Source organism: Poecile atricapillus, chromosome 5 (assembly GCF_030490865.1).
Source record: "Poecile atricapillus isolate bPoeAtr1 chromosome 5, bPoeAtr1.hap1, whole genome shotgun sequence".
Taxonomy (NCBI): domain Eukaryota; kingdom Metazoa; phylum Chordata; class Aves; order Passeriformes; family Paridae; genus Poecile; species Poecile atricapillus.
This window is the reverse complement of record NC_081253.1, coordinates 12,142,230-12,161,388: the sequence shown is the minus strand read 5'-3', so window position 1 is coordinate 12,161,388 and position 19,159 is coordinate 12,142,230. Positions and strand designations below refer to the sequence as shown.

The 19,159-nt window shown below is 47.8% G+C and overlaps 2 protein-coding genes across 2 annotated transcripts; one reads left to right on the top strand and one right to left on the bottom strand.

The window, feature by feature from the left end:
• Window positions 1–6,475: 6,475 nt before the first annotated feature.
• On the bottom strand, window positions 6,476–8,066 carry LOC131579580 (uncharacterized). The gene is made up of 3 exons (XM_058839749.1): window positions 8,006–8,066; window positions 7,029–7,923; window positions 6,476–6,601 (listed from the first exon to the last, which is right to left on the bottom strand). Exons 1-3 carry the CDS (start codon window positions 8,064–8,066, stop codon window positions 6,595–6,597), a joined length of 963 nt encoding a protein of 320 aa, XP_058695732.1. The 3' UTR covers window positions 6,476–6,594.
• On the top strand, window positions 7,327–13,893 carry INHBB (inhibin subunit beta B). Its single transcript, XM_058840441.1, has 2 exons — window positions 7,327–8,467; window positions 11,118–13,893. Exons 1-2 carry the CDS (start codon window positions 8,065–8,067, stop codon window positions 11,891–11,893), a joined length of 1,179 nt encoding a protein of 392 aa, XP_058696424.1. The 5' UTR covers window positions 7,327–8,064; the 3' UTR covers window positions 11,894–13,893.
• The last annotated feature ends 5,266 nt before the right edge of the window (window positions 13,894–19,159 follow it).

The window sequence follows — 19,159 nt, the reverse complement described above, 5'->3', positions numbered from 1 at the left end:
TTTCACAGTAATATTTCCACATATGATAATTTATTCTTAATAATGTTCTTGGTAAGGATCTCAACCACAGCTGTAAACACTGAGGGGGCTAGACTATTACTCAGAAATGGGAAAGGGCTGTGGAGAAGTTTTAGGGTTATTCTTTGTTAATAAGCTCCCCCACTTCTGAGAAGATCATGGCAGGGAAATAACAGAACAAGAAGACCTGCTTGTAGCCTGGAGAGTGAAAAAGCTGTCACAGTTTCAGTGCTTTTTTCACATGTTTTGGAAAAAATGGCAGAGGTTAGCACCCAAGTCATACAGCGTTTGCAACCCATTTTGTTTTAATCCCACAGCATACTCAGGCACTGATTTAGGATTGATACTGAGCAGGGCAGAAGGTGATTCAGAAATTTTTGTTAATAATCTCCTGTGATTTAGTGTGGTAGCAGAGGACCTTGCTTGGAGCCAATGTCCATGCAGCAAACAGGGTGGGTGAGGCAGTCGGAACATTCTGGCCAGAGGCCTGCAGTGGCTAAATAGCACTGTGCAGATGAGCCTGAGTCATGTGGGACAGCTCTCAAGTGGGATAAATCTATAGAGCTCCACTAACTGTGACAGTGCTACTGCTCTGCCCCAGTGGAAAAGCCTCTTTGCTCGAACTGGGGCATTTTGTGCTCTTACAGGAGTGCTTTGATCCTGGCCCTAGCAGAGAGTCAACCATATCACAATTATCTTTCCAATCTCGCTCTGACATTCTTTTGCAAACAGCCAAACTGCACAACAGTTTTGGTTTAATATAATAAGATTTATGGAAACAAAACTGTGCAATTTAACTATGAACAGATTGAAAATTACTTTTGACATACAGCACCAAGGCCATGCTGTTTGTGTCAAGCACCATGGAAAAGATAAGTTCTTGTATGCCTCTTTTCTTCATTTCAAAGCAACTTACAGGGAACTGAATGCTGTCATCCTAACTTAATGAAAATGGGGTAAAGAGAGAGAAATTCAGGCCTAAGCCCAGGACTTCTGGCTGCAGCCTGTCCAAAGGAAGTAGGTGTAGATACTTCCTTTACGCTGTACTTGCTTGTGGGGAAAAAAAAGAAAAAAGTAGCTTATGTTCAAGTACTCATGGAGTGCTATTGATTGTCCATTGTGACATGTCAAGTAGTCCATTTCTCTTATGGCATTGCAAAGCCACCAGACATTTTTTGTTTCTGAGCTTCATTTAAAATTGGAGGTAAACATCTCCATCTTGTCACCACTCCCTGATAATCACTGCTTTTCTCAGGACAGCTAATTTTAACATTTCTCCAACCTAAAGTTCATTTTCTAGATCTATCAGATACATCAGTCATGGGTGGATGTACAGAAGAAAAGTGGAGTTCTAAATGCGCTGCCTCAGTAAGTAGCGTTCAAATTACAAAAAGTCAAGTTTTAACTATTTTGTTTACCACTTAAATGCAGATTTTATTTTTACCACTTTGCTACTTTGCAAGCCTTTTGGTGTGAACTTAAACAAACATGAAAATCATGTTCTTTACAGTATGTTAAAAGTGCTTATATGTTAAAAGTGCTCACCACAAAGCAGACACTTCTTTGTTGGGCAACCAGCACAGCTTTTTCATGTTCTCTGTGTGTCCTCACCCGCCCCAACCTATTTAGGTCAATATAAGCAACTTCAGAGGAAGTCACTGCCTGGTTACAAGGCTACGGCTTTGGACTGCAGAGGACAGACTGTGCAAGGAAAACAAGAACATTCTGGGCCGTCAACAAGCAGTGGATTGCTCTTGAATATCACACAGGATATCCACCCGATGGTGTTTGATCCCTTTACTCTGGAGATTGGAGCAGATCCCTGAAGCCAGCCCTTTAGGCAAAGGGACACTGCTGTGTGCGGAGACCTGCCCGAGGCAGGGACCTGACTGCACTGCACCACAGGCACGAGATTCAGCCACGCTTCATTCCCCACAGTGAACCTGGGGCTCAGCTGGAAACCTTCCCAGAGCATGGAGGGGTCACTGAAGAGGATCAGTCAGTCAACACATTGCCCATGAAGCACGGTGAGGTTGCTGAGGTGAGGGGAGCGGGACTCCAGCTGTGCTGAAGCAGGTGCAGTGGGAGCAGGAGGCTGAGGCTGTGAGTATATCCCTGCCACCCTGTCCTGCTGTCTCCCCCATGTCACCCATCCTGCCTGACACTTGTGCTGAAAGCTGCCATTCAATAGGTGCTCTTCAAAACCTGTTGAGGGCTCTACTGTATTTCTTTGTGACTCATCTTTCAGATTCTCGTTGTACCTGCTTTAGACAAAGAGTTCCCAGTTTGGTCAGGTCCTTTCAATGCTAAACCCCTCTTTTTCCAAGTGCTGTTCAGAGTAGGACCCTTTCTTTTAGAGAGCAAATCTCTGTTAATTAACAGTTTTCAATTAAAGATGCATGGGCAGGAGCAAAGAAGCCAGATTAACCTTTTAGTGTTTTTATTTTTTCATGAGTTAAGTCTACCTTTGACAGTTCAGAAAATGTCCAGGTCATTCAGAATGGCATTTATGTACCTGATTTTCAATAGGACTTTTCTTTTATGCAGAATTATGCTGCTTTTGAAACATCCACTCTTTGTCACAGTTGTTCAAGAAGTAATTTTGTGTAGTGAGGAATGAGTCTGATTATGGATACATAATTTTATCTGTAGCTAAAGAATTTAATGAATACAAATTCCAGATAGAGCGCAGCACTCCCAGCCTGCCTCTGTATCCGTGTGTCTCAGTTTCTCTGTATTTCCTGCAAGATGACAATGGCCACCTTGTAAAAAGCCTCTTTCAGATATGAGGCAGAAGTATATACTTCAAGGTCTAGCCTTGAAACTTCAGTGGGATAGCAATGCTCTTCTGAAGTGCCATTTAAAACAGATTGCGTTTCACTACGTGCAAAAATCCCCCATATAGATGCAGCTATATGAGCAAAAAAAAAAAGTGCTTTTGCCAGTATAGCCTATTTTATTTGGGAAACGCTTGCAGAAAAAGATGCTTGTGCTAGTAAAACCTGTATTTGCTGGTTATCAAAGGAGAAACATTTCTAGTGCAAACCAGGCCTCTCATATGTGAAGCTTTTATTCAGTTCAGCCATCAGTACACTAGAGAAAAATCCTACCTCAAAGGAATTGGTAAGGTTACCTAATAAATATCATTAATGGTTTAAGAGCATAAAAGGTGCTTTAGCTAAAGGTGAAGAGCTGGATCCTTCGCTAATGTAAATTGCTCATGGTCCCACTGAGGGCATGGTGGAAACACAGAACACTGAGGGAGCTTCCTTGTGCCATTACTGCCTGCTCAGTTTCTAGCTCAGGGCTGCACTGACTGGCCTCCCAAGAGTGACTTCTGCACCCTCACCCGTGAGAAAAATGTGCATAAGTAAATATCTAGGTTATAAAGAAAGAGCCGTATCTAGGAAGACCCTGCTTGAGCAGGGAGGTTGGATCAGATGACCCCACGGGTGGTCCCTTCCAACCTGACCCGTTCCATGATTCTGTAGCAGTTGGATGTCTCAGGCACATGCCGATTTACACTGCCTAAGGATCTCAGTTTATACTGTTTTCATTATACTACTAGCTTTTTATAGGCATCAGATTCCAGTCATGAGACTTGATGATTCTACAGAAAATACCCTCCGACGCTCACAGCAGGGCTCCCTGGCTAATCGTGTGCTTGCCCGTCAAGCACAAATCCCAGCCATTTCCTTCCCAGTTTTCCCCTGCATTTAATGTATGGAAAAGCATGACCCTGAATCAGATGAATAGCAGCCGGTTTGAGAAGGTGTGTGTGAAAATGTATCCTCACGCAGATGAGCTCAGAACAAATAGAATAGAGGGGAGGAGGGGAAGAGAGCGGAATGGGGGGAATGTGAAGCTGCCCTTTCCGTGATAGTTCAGCCACTATGTGTAAGCAACAAGTTTATGCCCAAGGGAAAGAACTGAAAGCTGAGGAAATCTTAAAATTAACAGAGCTTTATGGCTCAATCAATAGGCCATGCTCCCTGAGCAAGATTAGAAATCAGATGGCACATTTCATTCTGTTTACCCTGTTTGCTCTCCCTGAAGGCTCTTCTGCCTGAAAGCATCTGAGGTTTGATTAAGTTCTTCTCTAGGAGGAAGCAAGAGAAAGTCCATTGTGTGAGAAGTGCCTCCAGAATGCTGTGTTGGACATGCTTTAAATAACAATAGAGGTTATTACAGTATTAGTTTGTTAGTAATTGTCAGAGAAGATAAGTCTTCCCAATATTTGAATATGCAAAATGGCTTTGGCTAACTAAGAGAAGGGGGAAAAAAAAAAAGCGAAAGCCAAAACATGCCACTACAGTGAGTAACAGGCATGATTAAAAATTCCCATATGTAAAAAAGAAAACCTCTACCTTGTCTTACCGCTAGAAATACCTTCCCAGATTTGTTATCCCTATCAAACCCATGATATTTTCCCTCTTTGGCATTTCATTTTCACTGGGGCAATGAAATAGTTTTTTCCAAAGAGAGACTGACTGTGTTTGCACCTATTTCTTGTTTGACAGTGACCTCTATGAACCAGTCATCACTGCTCTGCCTGTTGTTTTCTTGTTAGCTCTTTGCTGTCAAATTAATTACTGTGAAGTACTAAGCTTGTTGCATTCACGTGCTCTTATTAGCTCACAGGATGTCAGAGTGATTGGATTTTTAGCATTATTTCTTTTTTTACATTCCAGGCTTTCCATTCAAAACCTGTTACTGGCAGGGAGGAAATACTGTACCTAATTCTGATCTCTCATCAGGGTAGCTCCAGTGATGCTGAGGATTTACAAAGCTGTATATACAATTAGACTTTGTTTATATTAAACCCAACATAAACAGTTAGATTGGGATTGCAATGTGACTTTGAAGTATAGCGTTAAATGTCTTTCCCTTTGCAGTATAGAATAAGAGAAAATATTTATGATGAGAATAGTGCTCCTCCTCCCTTCCATTCTTAAATCACAGTAATAAGCTGATCCTCCACTTGACCCTCTTCACACTCCTGAGTTGCTTGTATTAGTGACAGCTAACAGCGCTCATGAGAGTGCAGCCCAGGGATCTATGAGAAGTTTTATTCTTTTCTTCTTCTACGAAATGAAACGAGCAGAAGGGATTTCTTTGCTGTCATGCTTGAAATTTGTGTGTCCTGCATCTGCCCCTTGAAAAGCACCATCTGGCTCGGTGAAAAAGATGAAGGTCTTGAGAGTTGTCTTCATTCCTGAAGGTAGATTTTTCATTGTTGTTAGGGAAAAAAAAAAAAATAAAAAAGAAAAAAAAAGAGAGAAGAAATAAAGTAGATGCGATTAGAAGGGCCGGCAGCCCCACTGCCTCGCCAGGAGGCTCAGCCCAAGGTGCTCCTTCGCCCAGCGCAGAGCTCCGGCTCCAGCGCGCACCGCCCGCCGCCCAGCCCCAGCCCCTCGCCTCTGGCAGCCCAGCCCGGTCCGCAGAAACCTCCCCAGCGCCCCCACGGCCGGGTCCCGCCGCCCGTGGGAGGGTTCGCCCGGCATGCCGGCTGTCCCCGTCCCGGTGCCGCTTCCCGGTGACCCCGCCCGGCCCCGCCGCCGCTTCCCCGCGCGGCCCAGAGGGGGCGCCCTCGGCCCAGCCTTCCCCGGCGGCGGCGGCGGCGCGCGCGGGCCCCGCGCAGGTGAGCGCGGCCCCGCGGGGCCCGGCCGGGGCGCGGGCCGGGGGCGCGGAGCGGCGGCGGGGACGCCTCGGCGGGGACGCCTCGGTGCTGCCGCGGCCGCCGGTGCGAGCCGGGCTTCTCCCCCCCGCCCCCTCGCCCCTCGTCCCTGGCCGCTCGCCCCCGGGCAGGGCTTTCTGGCGGGAGCCGGGTGGGAATCCCTCCTGACCCCTGCGAGAGGTGTCACAGCCACTCTCTGTGCCTCGGTGCCCGCTCCCCCCCCGCCCGCCAAAGCCCGGCGCTGCCCCGCGAAGGCGCGCAGGAAAACTCGTTCCCCGGGCGCGGGCAGGGCCGGCGCTGCTGCCGGTCCCCGCCACGGCTGCGGGAGCGCGGCGGTCCCGTTATTTCCCCTCCCGGCTCCCCTCGGCCGCCGCCCCGGTCCCCCTCCCCGCGCTGCCTCCGACAGGCTCCGCGTCCCTGCTGCCCCACGGAAAACACACGCAGTCCCCGCAGCAACCCGCCCCGGCTACCCGGCCCATTCAAGCAAACAAACAGAAACCCGCCCCGTCGCAAAGCCAACCGACGGTAAACTTTCTAATGACTTCTTTCTTTAAAGTGCTTAAAAGGCAAGGAGCACCGGGGGAGGGGAAGAAGGGGGCATCCATCTCCCGGCCGGGGCGGGAGGGGGGCCAGAGATGCAGCCGCTCGGAGTCCGTCCATCCATCCGTCCGTCCGTCCTGCCGGACGACGGGACAGGGACGCGAGCCGGTGTGCGGTGGGTGTGTTTGCAGGAACCGAGAGGGAGGGAGGGGACGGGGGGAGTTAAAGAAACAGCATAGTTAGTATTTCCACATCAGGAAGTTACTGTAATAGCCCAGGGGGCAAAAGACTTAACTTAATCTCCTAAATAGTGAGGAACCCATGGCGTCTCTGTTATAGGTTGGAGTTCCCACGTGGTTCTAACTCCTGTATAAAAGTTTCAGTAGAAAGTGCCACAATGTCGTGATTTTGCAGGGGGGAAAAATTAGCAGGAGGAGATCAGAGAAGATAAGCGAAGAGCAAGGAGCTTCCCCGAGACCTTTCGCTGCGGATCCGAGAGGGAACATCAGACGCGTAAAAAAGAAAAACAAAAAACAAAACCAAAAACCAAAAAGCCAAACAAAACAAAAAACCCCAAACAAAACAAAACACAGCGTTCAAGCCAGCACAAGGCGAGCGAAAGATCAAAAAGACGCAGAGAGGGAGACAGATTAACTGGAGCAGCAGCAGCAGCAACAACAACAAAAATCACACTTAAAATAATAATAACAATAATAATAAAACCCAAACCACCAACAAGGGAGATATTGTTTAAAAGAGCAAGCGAGGGAGCGAGCCGAAGAGCTGGTCTGACCGAGTGGATCCGTGCAGCTTCTCCTGAGATCGCCGGGATCGCGCCGCTTCCTCGCTCCGCGCCGCGCAGCGTGCGGTGCCCTGCCCGCGGCGGGGGTCCCCGGGCGCCGCCACCGCATCCGCGCCGGACTCCGGACCCTCCGCGCTGCTTTGAAAATAAAAGCATCTCTCTAATAATAAGCGGGACGGTGGGGGGAAGAAGACTCGCAACAGTGGAGCTGCCAGCCGCGCACCCCCTGCCCGCCGCCCCCGGCTCCCTCCCCAGCTATGCTCCGGGTCAACTTTGATGGCACGTTGAGAAGCAGCGGGCGCTGAAGGGGGACAACCGAGCGGCGCGGAGCCGACCTGCTCAGAGACCTGCACCCACGGATTGTCTTGCGGGGGCGGAGTGGGCGGGGGGGTACAAGTGGCATTTCTCCCCCCCCCCTCCTTCCAGACTATAAATTGGATTGTATATAAATCTGCTTCGTTTATCTCCCTGGCCCCCCTCAATGACGCTGGACTAGAGAGCTCCTCTCCGCGGCCCGCCCGGACCTGCCGAAGCGAGCGATGGACCACGAGCGACTGCGCCCGGGGATGCCCCTCTGAAGCGACGCGGGGCACCGGGGCAGAGCGGCGCCGCCTCTCCCCTGCTCCCCGGATCCCCTCGCACCTCCGGCTCGCTCCCCGCTCCCCCTCCCTCCTCCCCGGGCTCCGCAGCCACCCCCTCACCTGCTGCCGTCCCCCTCCCCCGTGGAGCCGGGCTCTCTCCGTGCACGCCAAGCCTGTTCCCCCCCCCACCCCCCCCCGCCGCCAACTTCGCCCTCGGTGCCTGCGCGTGCAGCCTCCCCCCTCCGCCTCCCCGGCGGCACACGCCGCTTCCCCGGGCGCCCCCTCCCTCCGCCGCGGCTCCCCCCCTGCGCGGAGCGGTTGCGGCCCCCCAGCTTGGCTGCCACCGCCCCCTCCGCGCCGCGGAGCGCTCGGAGCGGCGCTGCCTGCAGACGGGCTCCCTGCGGCGCTCCGGGGCGGCCCCCAGCTCGGCCCCCCGCTCCTCCGCCATGGACGGGGCGGCTCGCCGGGGGGTGCTGGCCGCGCTGCTGGCCTGCGGGCTGCTCCTGCTGGGCGCCGCGGCCACCCCGACCCCGCCGGCCCCCGCCGGCGGCTCCCCGCAGGACACATGCACCTCTTGCGGCTTCCGGCGGCCCGAGGAGCCGGGCAAGGTGGACGGGGATTTCCTGGAGGCGGTGAAGAGGCACATCCTGAGCCGGCTGCAGATGCGGGACCGGCCCAACATCACGCACGCCGTGCCCAAGGCGGCCATGGTCACGGCGCTGCGCAAGCTGCACGCCGGCAAGGTGCGGGAGGACGGCCGCGTGGAGATCCCCAGCCTGGACGGGCAGGCGAGCGCCGGGCCCCCGGCCCACGACCCGGTCTCCGAGATCATCAGCTTCGCCGAGACAGGTGGGCGCCGCCCGGCCGCGCGCCCCCGCCGCCCGCGCTCCCCTGCCCGACCCGCCGCGGCCCCTGCCCTGCCGCGCTCCCCGCCTGTCCTGCCTCGCCCCGTCTGTCATTCCCCCTGCTCGACCCCTGTCGGTCCCCCTGCTTGACCTCTGTCAGTCTTCCCTCTCGCCCTCCCTGTCCTCCTGCCCACCTTCTCTTTCCGCCTGCCTGACCCCTGGCAGTCCCCCGGCTGCCCTTGCCTGGCCTCCTGCGCATCCTGCCTGTCCTGCCTGGTACAGGCACCTGGCAGCCCAGCTCACCCGCTTGCCGTCCGCCTCCTTCGCTCTCCCCTCTGCCCCGTACCGTCTCGCCCTGGCCCTGCCCGCGCCTTCCCGTCCTCCCTGCTTGTGCCCCTGTGTCCGGGATTCTCCCCGGGCTGCGTCCTGCAACACCCCTCTCTTGTCCCTCCATCCCTCCGCAGCCTCTGCCCCCGGCTCCCCTCCGGAGGTCCTTCCAGCTGCACCGGGGCTTGTCTCCGTCCCTGCGTGTCCCACTGTCCCTCCTCTGCCTGTCCCGCTCCATCTCTAGCATCCCTTGCCTTGTCTGTCTGCCCTGCACATTCATCTGGTTCACTGCCTGCATCTGTCTGTTGAGGCTTGCATTTGACCATCCTCTCTTTCCGTTTGTTTCCTATTTATGTAGCTTTCATTTGCAGTATTGGCCTTGTCTGTTTGTCCTCTGCATGCGGTGTCCTACCAAGTGTGTCTGTCTCCTCTCTGTCCGTCAGTCCTTTCACTAACTGCCCTCCATCCCCGCGGTACCAGCCATCTCAGTCCTGTCCAGCCATTGCAGTTACGTGTCACCGAATCCCTTCGGCACAGCTTTCCAGTAGTTTAACCACTGTCCCTGTGAACTTTGCACATCTGGCTGGAACACCATCACCCTGCAAATTACCTCTCTCCTGTCTATCTGCCCATCTCTCCTTTCCTTCATCACTCTATTGCTCGGTTCATTTTTCTCTCTCTATCTTCTTGTGGCATCTATAGATCATTTGTCCACAAAATAAATCTCTTTCTATCCTGTATGCTGCCCACTCATCTTCTTTATCTACCCTCCCACTTACCAAAGGCATATACATTTACAGTATCTATGGGATCTGTTGCATTATACATATGCTTGTTATATTCACATACAAAATTTATGAGCGCACACAATCTCACACAACACAAGTGATGTGGATCGGTGCAGCAGCACCGTACTGTTCTTTTTCTGTCACTGTCACCACAGTTTACGAAAAAGTTGTGTATTTACTAACATGCGAAAGGTTTTCTTAGTGTACATTTTGGGGGTTATTATTTTTTAATAGGATGTTGTTGGGAAATCGGGGGTGGGCTTGTGCTTCCATTTGGTATTCAGTCAATCGCTGTCTTTTGTAACACTTCCAAAATTGACTTTATGTAAAACGTAGACAAACACAGTGAAAATTTTTGTCACTGAACTATTACAAGGTACTGAATGGGCTCTGGAGGCACATTTGAAAGGCATCTAGGGTAACAAATGAAGACACCGACTACGCAAAAAATCCCATTCAGAGATTGACAAAAATGCTAAAGATTCTTAGAGAAGGAAAGGCAGAAAAAAAATCTACATTTAGCTCTGTACAGACGGAAGCAAAACCGATAAGGGCAGATGAGAAAATGCCTTTCCAGCAATAATTTTAAATAGCGATTGGGATGCTTTGATTCAGGGACCAGAATTACGGTCTCCGCCATAAAGGCCGGCACATTTATCACCTACGCCAAATTTAGTTAGGACTTACAGTACAAAATTGCAGGAAGGCCGCTGGTATTTCTGAAATATTTCATGCAGCAGGCTCTTCTGTTTACAAATAAGGGGTTATGTCAGACATTTGGTGACATTTGGTTTTCTGTGACAATTTCTCTCCTTTAATTCTGGTGTTGCTGAAAAGCGTATTGAGAACAGCCAATAACGGCGTTACAGCGGGAACAACCGCTTCATTGCCTTGCCTCGTATGGGAGTTCATCATTTCGGGGAGAAAAGGCAGAGATTGAAATGATTAATAATAGCAGATATTCTACCAGACTAAGTGGGGGTTCGCTTGATCTGTTGGAAAAGCAGGCACATTACTGAAATATTTTCCGTTCTGTCTCGTGAATCCTCTCCTTTAAACCGCGACGAGAATATGTGCAAATCGAAACAAAATCCCTGGTTTGGCATTGGCGTTTTAGTGGTTATTGAAGGAGCTCTCCCCATGAGAATTGGCAGGTAGCTGAAAGTTAAAACTATTCTTAAACTGATGAGATAGCAGAGTCCTAGTCCTAGTGCCGGTCTTTTTCAAGGTGCTGCTGTAGCATCTTTAAATCTGGCTTTCTGGAAAAAACATATATTCTGGAAAGCTCTTAGTGATGTCTGTGGACCTGACACATCCGAATGCAGTCCAATGTTGAGGGTTGCTGTGGGAAGTCCCCTTTTCAATTAATTCTAGTTGCAAATTGGGGATATCTGATGCAGTGCATGCCTTCTGACTGGCACAGCCTTGTTGCCGTTCGCTCGATCTGCTGTGCTCTAGCGTTGTCCCTGAATCCAGAAAGGCACACAAGATAATATTTCCTTTTTGACTTAATCTCGCTGATCTCTCCTTATCTTGCAGACGATCTGGCCTCATCTAGAGTCCGCCTCTATTTCTTCATCTCGAATGAAGGGAACCAGAACTTGTTTGTCGTTCAAGCCAGCCTGTGGCTTTACTTGAAGCTGCTTCCATATGTCTTAGAGAAAGGCAGCAGGCGAAAAGTAAGAGTCAAAGTCTATTTCCAAGACCCGGACACTAGCAACAAGTGGAATGTGGTTGAAAAGAAAGTTGATCTCAAAAGAAGTGGTTGGCACACTTTTCCCATGACAGAGGCGATCCAGGCTCTGTTTGAGAGAGGAGAAAGGAGACTGAACTTGGATGTTCAATGTGAGGGCTGTGAAGAGTATTCAGTGCTGCCAATTTATGTGGACCCCGGGGAGGAATCCCACCGGCCTTTTTTAGTGGTGCAAGCCCGCCTCGCTGATAACAAACACAGGATCCGGAAAAGAGGCCTGGAGTGCGATGGCAGGACCAATCTATGTTGCAGGCAACAGTTTTACATTGACTTTAGACTCATTGGGTGGAATGACTGGATCATAGCACCATCAGGTTACTATGGGAATTACTGTGAAGGGAGCTGCCCGGCCTACTTGGCCGGTGTCCCGGGGTCGGCTTCCTCCTTTCACACCGCTGTCGTGAATCAGTACCGAATGCGGGGGCTGAACCCGGGCACCGTGAACTCCTGTTGCATTCCAACCAAACTTAGCACAATGTCAATGCTGTACTTTGATGATGAATACAACATTGTGAAAAGGGACGTTCCCAATATGATTGTGGAAGAATGTGGTTGTGCTTGATTTAAGGTGTGTTTTGGGGGGGGAGAGAGAGAGAGAGAGAGGGAGAGAGAGAGAAACATTCCCGTACAAGATGGTGTTGGAGGAAGTTTCACTGTGTATCCAGGCATCAGTGTTGGAAAGTCACTGTGGAAAAGTTTGACAAAAAAAAAAAAGAAAAAAAAAAGAAAAAAAATAATCATTTCACTTTGGTGTCAGGACAGTGGCAGTTTGTGGATCATGGACACTTATATATTCTATCACTTATAAGTTAACGCTATGAAATATCTTAAAGATACACACACACACACACACACAAACACACACACGAAATGTGGGCACGCACACAGACACGCGCTCATACACACAGACACAGACACACACACACACGAAGCAGCTCGGAAAGGGGACATGAGCACAGAAAGTCAGTGACCAGTGACGACGGACCTAAATGCCTGCCAGTACGAGTGAACGGCTGAGCAGCTGTTTTCCCCGCCTGCGGGCGAAGCCAGACCGAAATGAGCTCCCTTTGCTCAGGCAAAAGCACAGACTGTGAGAACACAACGTATTCTTGCACGCAGGTGTCAAAATGACCAAACTTAGAAAATTAAAAAAAAAACAAAAAAGAAAAAAAAAAAGTTGACTGTCACCTCTTAGGTCTAGCAGGAAGCTGCAGGACACCTGCCTTGGGAGGCGATCACTTCCTCTTAATTTAAATTTATCTAAACATAAACATCACAGATACCCGCTTCTTCCTACAGCACTTCCAGCAAGGAATCGTGTGGTTCCATCAGGGGGAGAGAGAGAGAGGAACAAAAAAGGGACAGACATGTAAGAAACTGCTGTATTTCTAACACCTGGCCGTTGCAGAGTCACAAGCTGGGCTGGCGTGATCCGATGCTTTCACTGCCCACTAGCAACCCATGGTTGGCTACACCTGCTGTGTCTTGGAAAAGGGAATCGATACCATATCTGGACTGTGTTGACTGTTGGCATCTCTCACTGTTCGAAGAACAAAAAGTCAAAAGTTGCAATCTGTGTTCTTCAATGGGGGACTCAGCAAGGCTACGTCACGTGGGGGATAAGCAAACAAGCCATGGCCACCACGGCTAAACCAATGAACCCTAAAGAGGAGTGACAGCGACAGAGTGGAGACGTTCTGGGAAATGCAGTGCGTTTAATAACAGGCGAGGAACATTTTTACAGTCTTGGAAAGGAGGAGAGAGGAGAGTGCTTTCAATTTCCTTACCAGGAGGTGTCAAGGATGGCCATAAAGATCAGAAAATAATGATACAGCATAGCACTTGCAAACTGCTTGAATGCACGTATAATAGCACTTGCAAATTTCAATGCCTTGAAAAGTGGTACTTGATAGTGCACTTATCTTTGCTCACTATCTAGGTAAACAGGTGCCGCATGAGCTATGCAATTTAAAGTGTTGACCCATACTAGACAAAACTGGACTTATGATATGACTTTTTTATATTTTTTTATACTTGAAATTAAATCTTTTGCTTCTTTTTTAAAGCGAATGATTGCTTTTAATGTTTGCACTGATTTAGTTGCATGATTAGTCAAAAACTGCCATTTGAAAAAAAATGTTATTTTTATAGCAGCAAAAAATGAATACAGTTAAATGTATTATACATAAATTTTGGAACCAAAGAGGCCAACATATTAGTTATAATTTTTATGAGATGGCAAAGCCATCATATATCATGTAGTCATACTGAGCAATCCCTCACGAGGCCTACCAATTGTTTCAGGGTACAAAATGGATTCTGTTTGTTCTATTCAGTGTCTTTTCTATACCATACGCACATGGAATGTAGAGTGAAAAAAAAGTGACTATTGTAGAATACATTACAATATGTGCATCCTTTAAATCCAATTTTTATGTTTATTTAATAAAGTTCCTTTTAGGTTCTGTTCCATAATAATTTAAACCAAACAATTTTCACTTAGATTTGCTGTTGAAGTATTTTACATTTGTGTACAGTTTAAATAAATAAAAAAGATTGGAAACTGGATGTGCACTTTTTTTTTCTTTTTTTTTTTTTTTTTTTCAGTGTGTAACATCTGGAGGAACTCGCTTACTTTCGGGACTGAATAGGCTGCAGACGGTGAACTGTCGCATTAGACTGTAGTCGTATTAGTCACTGCAGAAAGCCTTGTCTGAGAGCTCAGCTGCGATCCTAAAAATGTTACACTCCAGTTTTATTGCTGTCTATACATGTAAGCATCTGCTTCTTTCTCTCTGCAGCAGCGCAGGGGCTCTGGGCACAGGAACAGCGCTGTTCCGCATACCTGCAGGTCATTTACAGCAAGTTCCTGGTTCACCTGCTGTGTAAGAATGTAACTTCTTCTCTGGGTCACTCCCTGACTGCTTAGAAGAAGTAAAAAAAATACGTGGAAAGCACTTCCAGGAATAAAAGACCAATAGTAAGTTTGATTTTTTTTTTTTTTCCCCAAAACTAGGTGACACTAAGAAAAGGGTTTGTTTGGTTTTTTTTTTAGTAAAATATCTCCCTTTTACTAACAAGCCCTCAAAAATGTTGAGAAATATTCAAGTAGTCAGCTACACATATATTCAGATATTGATTTAATTGATTTTCACAGATAAATTCTTCCTCCTGGACACATGAGCAAATGCCAGCTTGAAGCTGACAGAAGGACCTCTGTTGACTTAGCAAATGTTAGATCTGACCCTGAAACCTGGAAAGTGTTGAAGAAGCAAGATCATACAACTAATGGGTTCTAGTTAAAATTCACATTCAGGTGTAGCTCTACCCAGGTCTCCTCACAGCCAGGCACTGGGGTTAAACGGGAGACCTGGAAGAGTAATTTTCTGTGACTGTGTCAACAATCTGCTTCTCAGAACTTTGTCCTCCAGATTGAATTTTTTGAATATCTCACAGCTTTCTCACCACCTCGAGCTGCACATTGATTGTCAAAGCCACTAACCACTCACTGTTGCTGCTCCACCTCTCAGCAGCCTTCTCTCTGGTTTTCATACCACGGGTCAGTTGTGCAACTGATGAGTTCAATAAATTCCCCTTGAAATTGGTGGCCAATACCCATCCCTTCACTCTGAAGGCATGTTTGCCCTAATATGACACCATCATTATAAATAAGACTGGGTAGCCCTTTAAAAAGCGGGGTAGATTAAGAAATCTTGCCCATTGAAATGCAAGGCTCTGGAGGCTTCATTCTTAATTGGAAGTGTTTGGTTCCTGGGGTCAAAGCCAAACCCTGCATTGGACATTGGGATTCCTGTGCTCAGGAGGGGAGATCAGGGTGTCTCGGTGAGGGATTTGGACCTGGGGAACAAGGAATTGCTGGCAGCCAGGATGCTTTGAGCTTGGGCTGGCCAGGAGTGAGGGGCAGGAACAGGCTGTGCTCTGCATCCTGCTGCAAACCCACAAGCAAGCTCGGGACCCTGAACTCTTTCACAGAGGCCATCAGAAAGCACCTCTTTTCTTGGTAAAAGTCTTTCCCAGCTTTCATTCCCTGTCCCTGCCTTCTCTGCTCCCCGATTTGTAGCTAGAGTCATGGTGTTTATGGGACAGAAACAGAAATGCAAGGAAGAACATGAATATCAAGATAGTGTGAGCGGCATCATCTGGGAGCAGGAAGAGCTGGATCATAGTCCAGACTCCCAGGTCCTTTTATTTTGTGTGAAAGAGACTCTAGAAATCAATGTGAACTGAACATGCTTGGAGTTTTCTGCAGCATGGAGTCTCTTGCTGCTCTGGGCATTCTACAGACAGTGAGGTATTCTTGTATCCCAGTGCTGATAGCAACCTGTCACACAGATTTCTAAGGCTAAAATTAAAGAAAATCGTCTTTAATTTTGTGAGACCAATCTGAGACACTTTGAGCTTGATTTTGGTTTTCCAGAGATGTGACAAAGCTACAGCTATTGCCAGCTTTTTACAGGGGAGCGCTGGAATTCCGCTTTGTGCAGCTTCCACCTCCTGCATTTTTAAAATCAGGCAAAATGAAAAATGAGATGCCCGAGCCTCATGGCTGCTTTTCAAAAATTTTGGGGTTTTCCAATCTGTCATTCCCATCCTCATAAAACTGAGCATGCAGTTGCATTGCTTAATACCAGGTTAGGTACTCTACCTCAAAAAACAGCTGGGTCACATCCATACCCCCCCACCCAAATGTGACTTGGTGACTCTCTTGTCTTTGATAGGCTTTGAACTCGATTCTCTAAATGCTAAATTGGTGTCTTCTATCATGTGACAGAATCAATCTCTGGAGCTGGAGAATCTTCACCCTTTAAAATATTCTAACACAGGCAAAACCCCATCCCGGACCTCCCACTGCTGTTAATGAGGATGGTGTGAACAGGGTGACTGTCACGATGTGATGCAACAGAGCACTTGTGGATTAACTCTGCATACATCATGTATTTCCACACATAATAGACACCTATTCCAAAACTGCCAGCTCTCACCTTCTTTGCTTTGTCACTTGTGAGAGATGAACACAGCAGCTGAAAATTAATTGCTTCATTTGCCCTGCCATCGGAGAAAAGGGAAACCCCTCACCGAATGCATCCTTTGTAAGCATAATTTTTGTATGGAGTGGTTTCTGCTGGGAAGGGTAGGAGAATATTTTACAAAATTAATCAGAAATACAAATTTCTGTCTAAGAGGGGAGTCTGTTTCAGTTAATGCTGATGTCAGTCTACAGTAATTCCCCAAAAGTCTGCAGCTGTAATTCAGGCTAGCACCCATATGAGTAAAGACACACCTGAATCCGGTTTTCTGGAATTTCTGATTGGGCCCAGCTCATTCTCAGCTCTCAGTATTTCTTAAAAAAGTAATTCTTCCTTTGGAATTAGCAGCTAAAAGTTTTAGCAAAACCCACATGTGCTGGGTGACAGATCAGAACAAGAGCAGAAGACATCTAACTTTGTCATGAATCTCCCTGCATACACTGGAATTTGGCCAGGAATTAACAATCTGCATCAGTGCAAAATGTCCCAGTAGCTTCCATTTTCTTGCCCAGTCAGTAACCTTGAACTAAAAGCTGGATTTACATGCCTGCTTGTAACAGTAGGGGCCAATTTTATTTGGGTAACTTCATTGATTTCAAGGGAATTGTTTCTGATTTGTACTAAAGTAAGTGGGAGCAGATTTAGGTTCTTTAATGTTCTTCCAGTTTAGCTCTTGGAATAACTTATATTTCATTATTATGTGTTTATGTAATTAGTGCAATTATATCAAATTATATAATTGGTACAATTACTTGGACTCATGTAACCACTGCATATAGCATTCCATACTGTAAAATCTTTTACTCTGAAAAAAAAAAAAAACCAAAAAAGAAAAAAACAACCCAACAAACCAGTCAATATTACATGGGAATCTTAATTTGTTTTTAAATTCCACTATCAAATTTAAGGCCTGACCACATGCAAGGAACTTCTGGTTCACATCAGTGGAATCTCTGAGCAGGCAGCTTGCAGCCTTCACCATAGATATTGCGTTTTTAATCTGATTTGGCCAATTCTATTCAACAGAGGCCCTCCTGGAATGTGTGCAGCTCTAACCAGCCTTCCTTGTACAAAGCAGAGATGTCAAGCTTTTACACACACACACATACACCACATGACCTGAGAGATCTCAAAGCCATCAGAGCCCTGAGATATGTGTACAGCTTTTTAATACTTGATCAGATTTACTGTCTTTGTGATCTGCCATTGAGAATTTTAAACCAATATTTTATTAAATTCATAGACTCTCAGTTTTTGGTCATTGAAACTGTTTTGTTCCCCCCACCACCATAATTTGTTTTCAAGCTACATTGTTGTGAAAGCTTGGAAGTAGAGGGTTCTGCTGTATCTGTTGTGGGCAGAGGAAAGTTATTCTGCCCCTGTACTCCACCCTGGTGAGGCCCTACCCGCAGTCTGCATCCAGCTCTGGAGCCCCTAGCATAAGAAGGACATGGACTTGTTGAAGACTCCTGAGGAGGGTCACAAAAATGATTAGAGGGCTGGAATACCTCTCCTGTGAAGACAGACTGAGAGAGCTGGGGTTGTTCAGACTGCAGAAGAGAAGGTTTACAGTGCCTAAAATGGCCTACAAGAGAGTTGGAGAGGGACTTTTTACAAGGGCATTTAGTGATAGCCAAAGAGTGATGGCTTTAATCTGAATGAGGATAGGCTTAGATGAGCTGTAAGGCACAAATTCTTTATTGTGAGGGTGGTGAGGTAGTGGAACAGGTTGCCCAGTGATGTTCTGGATGCCTCATCCCTGGAAGTGTTCAAGGCCAGATTAATGGGACTTTGAGCAACCTGGTCTAGGGGAAGATATCCCTACCCATATCAGGGGGCTTGGAACTAAATGATCTTTAAAGTCCCTTCCAAACCAAACCATTCTATGAGTCCATGAAAGTCAAAGTAAACACATCCAGCAAAACAGGAAAAAAAAGTAAGAGGTAAACTGATTTGATTTCCCTAGGTCAGACCAAGGAAGACCCAGGTGAAAGCTATGATTGATGATGCACCTCTCCTCAGAAAAGATCAGCCCTCACTGAATCCTCAGGTTCTGTGCATTTGTAGTTCTGCCCTGGCCCAAATGCAATCATTGAACCTAACCACCAGTGTACAGGCCCCAGGGGAGGCACTTCTCTACCTAAGGACACCTCCACAGAATCTGTGTACCACTGCTCTTTCTCATTTTGGATCTGCTTTTGGAGAGGGTTCACCTCTCTGTGTGCTCTCCTGCAGTCTGGCCTTTGAAATCAGGCTACAGCACAGCCATTTTAGGGCTTGCAGCTTGTGCTGCCTCACTGCCTTCCTCCAGCTGGTAAGTGTGCTCAGTGCCTGGTATTTTTATCTTGAGCTTTTGCTTTGTTTTTGAGGATAATTACACATTATTGCTGCAATATGTTATAATAAGTGCTATGAAGATGACTATTGTATCCAAGGGGAAAGAAGATGTGGCTGGGGAGCAAACTTAAACCTATGTGTCAGCAAAACAAACACGTTGTGTTTGGGCTGTGTCAGTCAAGTGGCACCAAAGTGGCGTTTAGGTTTTGCCCAAGTGGAGGCTGCTGGACTGATCTCGCCTCTCTTCACTTTGTTGGCTGGAGTGGCTCGTGCCCGTTTCCGCAGAGGAGTTTGTGAGGAGCTGTGGAAGAACTGCAGCAGCTGCACTTTCCTGCAGCCAGAGCTGAGCTCCTCACCCGGTGATGGGGGAGCTGGTCCAGGGCAGTGCAGCAGGAGCGAGGTAGGAGAGTTGGGTGCTTTATCCATTTGAAGATAAAGGGTTA